The sequence below is a fragment of the Morone saxatilis genome, unplaced genomic scaffold, assembly GCF_004916995.1.
Source record: "Morone saxatilis isolate NCDOM2014 unplaced genomic scaffold, NCSU_SB_2.0 Contig16, whole genome shotgun sequence".
Lineage (NCBI taxonomy): Eukaryota > Metazoa > Chordata > Actinopteri > Moronidae > Morone > Morone saxatilis.
In genome coordinates this window covers 4,794,176-4,803,558 of record NW_023339718.1, presented here as the reverse complement: position 1 = coordinate 4,803,558, position 9,383 = coordinate 4,794,176, and the positions used below count along the sequence as shown (strand labels likewise).

At 39.8% G+C, this 9,383-nt stretch overlaps 1 protein-coding gene across 4 annotated transcripts in view; it reads left to right on the top strand.

The window, feature by feature from the left end:
* The window catches only part of cabin1 (calcineurin binding protein 1), a 44,712-nt gene extending 41,499 nt beyond the window's left edge, over nucleotides 1-3,213 (top strand). For 3 of the 4 annotated variants that reach the window (XM_035657695.1, XM_035657694.1, XM_035657692.1), the window contains 3 exons: nucleotides 735-893; nucleotides 1,012-1,211; nucleotides 1,706-3,213. In XM_035657695.1, the coding sequence (XP_035513588.1) occupies nucleotides 735-893; nucleotides 1,012-1,211; nucleotides 1,706-1,879 (533 nt within the window). In that variant the 3' untranslated portion in view covers nucleotides 1,880-3,213. The remainder of the gene's footprint in view (nucleotides 1-734; nucleotides 894-1,011; nucleotides 1,212-1,705) is intronic. The other variant, XM_035657693.1, reaches the window with a different exon arrangement.
* The last annotated feature ends 6,170 nt before the right edge of the window (nucleotides 3,214-9,383 follow it).

Sequence of the window (9,383 nt, the reverse complement as noted above, 5' to 3'; positions counted from 1 at the left end):
TGTAATGAATTGTTCTTCTAATTGCTTTTGATAAAGCGTTCCTATTGCCAATATGTTACGTAATTGTTTTTATTTTGTCCAGATGACATTGTCATTCGCATCCTCCAAACACAATTGTGTTTAATAATGCTGTTAGCTGGAATTTAATCTGAAAAACTTTATACTTACCATTACAATAGTATGTAAAAAGTATTTATCTGTGTTAACATGAGGAAAAAATCATTTTATTGTTAATAATAATAATAAATTAATAGAATATTGATATATACAAATAAATCACAAGAAACAATCCAAAGGCAGCATACCGTATGACAAAACATGAATTAATACATAAAGTGGTTACATATTATTCAAAATGATCAATATTTATCAATATCAACTCATAGGAAACATTTTATTGTGATAAATCTTTCAGCCCTAAATGAAAATAGACATTGTTAATGTAAATCACAGCGCACTCTGCTGGTTAAACCTCACAGTGAAACCAATATAATACTTTATGCATTGTTTTTATCATTCTATAACGCAGGTTTCCACACGTCATGGAAAACCTTTTGGGGACTAGTTTTCCAGTCATGGAAACACCTGGAATTTGCTTAAAATGACCAAAAATCCATCCTGGAAATAATAAATAAATATCGGCACATATCCGCTAACATACGCCGACACGGATATATCTGTGATGGGTTCTAGTGCTGATTTAACATGTATGTTGTTTGTGTTCTGGCCCACAGAGGAGCGGGAGGAGCCCTCAGAGGGACTCTCGTACCGACAGCAGGAGTCACACCTTTGTCAACAGATGAAACTCGCCACTGTATCTCAAGGGCAAGAGTCCGCAGCAGGCTGGTTCCAGGAAGAAACCGCCACATGTAGCACCGCACAACCTTGCCCAGGTCAGAACCGTTGAGTCCGCGGTGTGGCGGCGGGAGAGTTAATGATACCGTGCGACTGTCGGGGGCTTCATACGCCCTGAAATGGTCTAATGTTTGGCAACGTGTTCTTCTCTCTCAGACCAGCAGCAGTATGCCAGCAATGAGTCAAAGCTTCCAGACCCCAACCGGATCCGCTCCCGCGTCCCGCCCAACATGCCAAAGCTTTTCATCCCTTCCACCGTCACCAAGTTCCCACCAGAAATCACAGTAACGCCTCCGACACCCACACTCCTCTCCCCCAAAGGCAGCATCTCAGAGGAAACCAAACAAAGACTGAAGGTATGTGAGTGTCTGTGTGAGCGGGCTGGGTACCGAACCAACCATCGAGTGTCCATAAATCAGCTAGCCACTGCAGCTAACCTGTATGTGTACGACGGTGACTGTTCACCATAACGTCCACCGGCCCATCCTCCCCTCGCCACCGCAGGGATGGAGAACCTTTAGTCGGGGCGGAGCGCGTTTCTGACGGCAAAAGTTGACACAGTGACTGTTTGTCAGATCAGGGCAAGCTGCTCTTTAGCACAGAGAAAGTAAGAGGTGTCACTCAAAACCTGGAAATTTAGAGACTAATTTTCCAGTCATGGAAACACCTGGAAATTATTAAACTGCAGAAATATCCTGGAAATAATCTGTTGTCCTGGAAAATTTTAAATTGGATTCTAGCCCTGACTCAGATCTACGCCTCAGATCGCTGACGTATTTAGACAGGAACCGGTACCCAGCCCTACCCAAGCACCTGTGTTTAAACTGTAATCTGCTCTAACACTCACCAGCGCCCCCTGCTGTCTCCTCCCACACAGAACGTCATCCTGTCATCTCAGTCCGCAGCCACGGTCAAAAAGGACACTCTGAGCCAGCCGGCGCTGGAGGTGCAGGAGACGTCCAGCCAGGAGTCGTCTCTGGAGAGCGAGTCGGACGAAGAGGAGGACGATTACATGGACATCTGAGCCCGCCGAGACTGAACGAGCACTCTGCCAAACCCCGCGCCCCCGTCTTTAAAAAGGAATGGTACACGTCACTGCAGCTGTCTTTGTTGATGCTATTGCTCCCTCATGTGCATTATTAAAAAAAAAAGCTCCCAAACTGAAGAAAATGCAGTATTCTCCTCGCCTGTCGTGACAGACGGCGGTGGCTTTAGTCTCACAGCATGTCTGTAATGTGCCATTTATGCATATCACACATCTGCACCCAACTGGACCTGGCGACACAGAGCTTTTTAAGCCAACCGGTCTCGTGTTTATGCATCTTTTTCTTTACGTGGTGTGCTGACCGTACCTCCGAGCTGCAGCCGAGTCCTCGTCTGAGAGCCCGTCTGAGCTGCCGCAGTGTGGACCGACGCTCAGCCGCATGAACCTGCTGTCCTCAACTCTGATCTGTTTTTCTTTGGCATGAGAATTTCATCCTGCGACACGCACTGCTTCGGTACGCGATGTATTTCAATGAACACGGAGGTGAAGGACCGTCGGCTGCGTTCGAGGTTCGTCTGCGGAGCCTCTCAACCTGTAGCAGATTGGAAATGTTTACACTCAACATTGGGGATGTCTTTCAGCTAGCACTTCACTTTGTGCTACTTTTGTACTCTGTATTTCTTGTAATATTTTGTCTTATATATATATATATTTTTTTTTTCTTTTCTTTTGGTGTGCATTTGTAGCTAAGAGGAGCAGTTCTTACCAGGAAGACGTCCTGTCACCAGCACTGATCTGAATTTTGTGGAACGGGGTTTCAGTTGTTATGAATTAGCTTTTGTACGTGTCATAATCCAAGTATCTTTCCAACACGTCTGGCTTTAATGGGTCGAGTATTAAGCTGGAGGAGCGTGTGTGAGGCGAGGGTCGCACGCGGAGGGAGACTCTGATACTGATGCCTTTCCATTGAAACCATTTTGGTAAATTTGTCACAATTCTAGCTGAACTCAGAGGAAGACAACAGAATGTTTTTTACAGGTTGTTTTCTATAAAAAAAGAGAGATATTTACTGATTGTGTTTCTTGAAAGCTGTCTAAAACTCCTTTTTAAAAAGTGAACACAAATGAATAATTGTTAACTATCACCCTTGGTATAAAGAAACGGTTTTGTATTTTGTTTTATTCTTTTTGTTTTTTTGGTGTAAGATAGTTTTCTATAATTGTTCTGTTGAGCTTCTGGGAATGTACCACAGCTAAAGAGGGACCGGCCCGGCCCCCCGCCCCCCCGGCTCAGGCTGCCGGAGGGGAACTGTTCTCTATGTCTGGACTGAATGCATTATAGATGTCAAACCAAAAATATATTTGAGAAACACCTGTTTTGTTCTGTGTGCTACTTAAATGAGCAGATCTGCATAAAATGTTCTCCACAGGGTTCCCTCGCTCCGTCTGTGGTCTGTGTGAAGTCACAGCAGTACTCCACCTGAGGGGCCACTTTACTAACGCCACCTGTGACTAACTGCTTTATTAGACCCGTGGTCTGCAGGGTCTTAAAAACTCTAAATATTCCAATAAAAAAGTCTCCAATTTTCAGAATTATTATATAAAGTTATATTTTCAGTCTCATCTTTTAAAAATTTCAAAGTTTTGTCCTTTATATCCTTCATACACGTACTTTTTATAGCAGATTAGATGTGAAATATGTCTTAAATGTAACCTGCAGAAACCCTGCTGTGGACACATGACTCTGTATCTCCTCCTCAAGGTGAGTACAGTAACAGTTAATGTCTTCATACTGCGAGGGTTCACAATCTGTGTTGCATGTTTTGGAGCAGATGGGGCCGAACAGTAATGTGGGTTTATGGTCTTTTATAATTAAGGTCAGATAAATGTGAGCAGTTGCTCATTAAACATTAACAGGGTGTTAACACACACAGTTGTTACAGGTATAATGTTTAATGAAGGTGGACTGAATGCACAAGCTAGCAGTAAATATTGTTGAAGTATGAATTATTAATGCATTAAAAACTGTTTTTATACAAACATACGACAGTAACATCCAACCAACATGTTTAACATACAGGGACGACTGACTGGGGCCCCTGGGGACCGAGGTTGTTATAGATCATTAAAGCTAGGAGTGTTAACTGAAATAAAAACAAAAACTAGACCTACTTGTGTACTTAATATAAAAATATACAAGAAATATCTTTAATTTTAGTCTTTTAGTCTGTTTCATTAAATGTGAAACATTTACAAAAAACAAGCATGAGGAGGCGTTGGTGTTTATAGACTGTGAGTCAGTGTGTTTGTGTTGTAATATCTGTTCTGAACTAATGAACCTCCATTATAATAAAAAGAACTGAAACTAAACTAAACTTTTCAAACAATTAAAAACTAAATAAAGCAAACTTACTCTAACTAAACAGAATTCAATTAAAAACTAAATATAATCCTATAAAAGCTCTGCTGTGGGGCCCACAAATAAACTCCTGTAAAACAACAATCACAGCACAATGTTAACATTTCTTTTCAACACATTTGTAGTTATTTATTTAATATCAAATTAAATATAATTATGTTAGGAAAGTTAAAAGTTAATACACAAAGTGCAAATACAGCAGATCAGGAAATCTGTCTCCTCTAATATGAGTCATTATAAACAAACTGGAATGATGGAGTGAACCAGGATCAGTTCACTAGGAAAGGATGAATGCGTTCTTTTTCCTTATTCCCGCAGGTAAAAGTGGCTTAAAACACAACTCAGACACACAAAGAGGTGAAGGACAGCTGTCTCACTCAACAAAGAATATAAAGAATATTCACTTTCTTTTTTGAATGACATGAACATTAATTTAGTTTTATTTAGAGTCATTTCTGATTTATGTAGCCCAAAGTCACAAACACTGGCTCAAAGGGTTTAATTTAGTTCAGTTGAGTTAGTAAAATTAAAATAAACTAAAATAAACTAAGTTTAGTTTAGTTTTAGTAAGTTTAATTTGCTTTGGTTTTTACTAAGTTTAGTTTAGTTGCACAATAATACAAATCAAAATGCAAACAATCAGAGCCCACCCATTTTAGCAAAAATATAAACATAAAAAAATTGCATTGTGACAAAGAATACAAACTAAACAAAATAACACAGCATAAACAGCCTCTATACACACACACACACACACACAAGCATAAACAGTAAAAGTAAGGAATAAAACAGAAGAAACAAACCTATTTATACAACCAAAGAAACATAAGGTTCAAGATGAAATGAAGATAAATATTTCAGTGTTATATTTAATGAAATCCATCACTGTGGATCTCCACATTTCACAAGTTAAATAAATTATTTATTCTAGTTAAATAAGGGTGAATGATAAGAAAAAAATCCTTTAACAGAACATTTGGAAAGTTATTTGTAAAATCTTGCTTTAAAATCATTTTGCAGTCTAGAATAAATATGAAGCGTCTTCCTCTGGCCACCAGGCCTCCAGCGGACCACCCCGCTGACCACATTGACTTTGTGGTCAAAGGGCTCGTACACGCTGGTGTGAAGTCTACGACACGAGGGAAGTCATTAGTCTTCATTAGCAACTTCCAGGAGTTTCTTATGAAGTGCTGTGAAGTTGTCATTTGCCCCCTTTGCCAGGCAAGCTAGATCTGAGGTTTGTTTTCTTATGTGGGGGGCCAAATGTGAGCTCACCCGGCCCCTGTAGCCGGTTGCATGTGAGATCACGGTCACTCCGGAGTTAGGATGGGGACGGCAGACAGGAAAAGGGTTTGTTTTTCTTATAACCTCAGTGAAAATTATCAATTAAAATACCTTAATAAATTCTGATTTGTTGAGTTCTGGGTCTGAATCCTCTAATCACAACTCTCAGAGCAAAAAAAGAAACCAAATCCTAATCCAGCAGTTGTCAGGTAAAGTCCTTTCTCCTGCCATGTGACATGTTGTTTCCAGCCATGGGGCTGCTATCTCCACAAACCCCTCAAAGTGGCCAATTAAGCATCAAAAGGGCATGCTGCATGGCTAATGTGAGCGAAAGGTGTGAGATTTCTCGTCAGTCCGCTGCGGGGGGCTCTTTATTGGGCTGCTGGAGAGCCGTCTGATCCCCGGCCCTGGCTGTATATTGGCAGCTGTTAACTGGTGAGCACAAGGGGATCTGTGCAGTTAAAGCAAATGGCCAAAGACTGACACCTGGGAGGTGGAACGTCACTGCTGAAGGTGATCATGGGAGTGGACGCAGGGAGGAAGACCATAGTGGAATCAGACCGGAGATGTTGGGCTGCAGTCCTGAAGGATTCTTCCTGTCAACCCTCATTAATTATTCTGTAATATTTCAGCAACTGGAGCACAAAAAACATACAGTAATATAACAGAACATAACTGACTCGTACAAATACAGCAATTTTCTATAATTAAAATAAGTTTTTTGCTTTAATTTGATGTAAAATCTTGGCATTTTTGGGGCTTTTTAGTGTTTAATTAAAGATATTCCCCAGGCAAAAACTGCTATAATACAAATAATCAGGCTTGAATTTACAGCAGAGTGCTGTTATTGCTCTGTTGTTATTTGAATCTGAATTTTAAGTTATAGAACTGTAATAAGAGTAATTATCTGTGTAATTACAGTAATAATTGCTGTTTTCACTGATAAAAACTGATAGTTTACCAATGCTTATACACTGATAAAAACATTTATTCAACGTTTCATTAAGAAAACTTCCATAATTATACAAGATATCTCCCACTCACTAATTTTACATACTTTTAAAATTAATTAAGAGTATTAAACTTGAATTTAATAATTTAATCTAATAAATAAATAGGAAATATCTTCAAAAAAGTATAGATTTGTGTATGTATTTTAACCTTTTTATGTGAAACGGTTACATTAGACATGTAAATTCACAGGCGGTTTTTGTAATTTTATTAATATTTCATGTTTTGTATGTAGAAAATACAGAAACAAATCTGTAAAATAAACGGTAAAAACCTGTAAACTTACAGATATTTTTTTTACAGTGTACTCCTGGAACCTGAGGAGCCTTCATGCGGTATATTTAGATCTTTTAACAAAATGTTTTTAGTTAGCAGCCCCTATCAATCTCCTCCAGATGAACTCCCTGATGTGTCAGATCCAAATCGCCCCAGGCTGCTGCTGTTACATAAGCTCCCTGTCATGCCTCTCTTCCCCTGTGCCACGTTCTGAGGCCTTTACCAGTCACACCTGTCACCTCCAGACCCAGTGCGTAATGGGATTGACACTGCTGCTGCTGAAATGTACACCTCAGACCTGACACTCTGCTGCTAGAGCTCAAGAGTCCTGCAGAGAATTAACCATCAGAATCTCTTTATGTTCCCACCGTTCTCCCTCTCAGAGCTGCGGGACCTCTCGTGTAAGCCCGGGATCCCAAACCACCGGGGGCCCATTTCCAGCCCTCCGACCTCTGACATGATGTTTTTTTGTATTATTATTGTTCTAGTTGTTTCATATTAATTTAAAATACCCTTTCATACACAACTAAAAACAAGGACGATGTAAAATGCAGAAACTGCTCACTAATGGAAATATGTTCAGAATATTGCACTTTCTGCTCGTACTTTAACGTTGAAGTGGCCCTCCTGTGAGATCAATTTGAGACCCCTCCTTTAAGGGCCCCCCCCCATGCAGGCCCAGAGGAGAGGCTCTAAGTGAGGAGAGCCACACTGAACCTGTGATTAATAACTCCTTGGCAACAATTGGTTTCACATAAGGAGGATAAAAACACATCGCACTTCCTCAAGGCCAATGTTGTTGGGGTGGGGGAGGCAGGAGGGGGGAGTGCTGGGAGAGTCGGGGGGCATTTAATGCGAGTAAATGATTGTGCAGAGATCTCTGTAAGTGCATCATTACAAGCTGAATGTTATTATCCTTTTTATTCCGCATTGACCCCCGCGCTCAAATCGCCTTGTCAATATTTTTGCAGGGAAGACTCTCTGGCTCTCTTTATGCACCTAACTGCTGATTCTGCAGAGCGCCGCGCTGCCTGCACTGCACACATCGCCTTTACAATGACAGAGAATTACTTAGAAATGCCCTTAAACTACACCACTTCTCATAACGTCTTGGTTTGGCCTTTAATGAAAATATGAGCTGTTCAGAGGCAAGAAAATCATCAGTGTCAGGAGAGCGGAGGAAAATCACATTTCCCCCAGGTTTATTAACATTTTCTAAACTTTATGACTGATTTATGGGCTCAGTTTTAATGTATGCTGCTGGAGTGCGGGGTTTTAAGGATATCCCTGATAATACCATCCAGAGTCGAATGAAGTCCAATCACCGCAACTTTTCCACAAATTTGACCAATTTTTGGTGGTTTCCTGCACAAAAAGTTGAGCCATGCGTCACCAAACTCACTTCCTCGTTTGTAGTTGTGAAGATGCAGACCACACAGACAAGGTTTCACATTTACACTCCAAAAAGTGTGATTTTATTCTCACCTGAAGGCCATTTTTAATGAATTATACAAAAGAAAACTGAACTATTTTTGCAATTTTCACTTTCTCACACAGTTTTATTGCAACAAAAGGCAACATGCATCACAAGTTTTCTGAAAAGCAGCCGTGAAATGAGGCCTTTTAAGCTGCAACAATCCCAGAAGAAGCCTGTGAAATCCAGGAGGGACTGATAAACTGCTAAGTGGGCTATTGAAGGGGACGTGGGACGGGAGAAAGGCTGAGTAATGAGGTCTTTAACTGGGAAAGAGCACACAGTCGTCCTCAGACAATAGATGTCTGTTTTCCTTTTCTGGTTCACATTTTATCTTCTGGAAACATTTCCAGTAAAATATAAATATAGTTAAACAAAGTACGGGACAATGGAAAAGAGAAGATTTTGGTAAAAGCCAAAGCACAGAAACCCAAGGAAGATTAGTACACAGAACCATTTATAAAAGTCCCAGTGTTCTCCGTTCAGAACTGATAACAAACAGCAGCATTTACAGGTACAGATTTTGGTCTCATTAGATTTATAGAAAATGCAAATAAGACAGAGAGCACTGTATCCAACATAAAGCAACATTTCTGCCTATGAAATCTTTTTCAGAATAAGAATCAGAAATACTTTATTTATTGTTCCCAGCGAGGATATCGGGTCATGTTACAGTTGCTCAAGTTGCTAAACAATGAGAAATGATAAGAAAAGTATATATATACTATACGTGGCTATATATAAAAGTAAATATGTGCATTATGTTACTATATATCATATAATAAGGAATGTAAAACTTTCCCATGCTAATGTCCCCCACATAGCATTAGCATATGGTTAGCCCCCATTGACAAGAATATGATAATACTACCTTATTGTTCCTTACTTTTATTAAGGCAATAATAATTACATTGTATTGTAAAGACAGACAATATAATTACAATATATAAAAAAATAGAAAGTAATGCATGTAAAAATACATAAAGTACAACATATAACAACAGTGTAATAAATCTGACTTTGTGTAACTGCACATTATGATTTGTATGGAAGCCCACAGGGGAAAAAGGATTCTGTAAG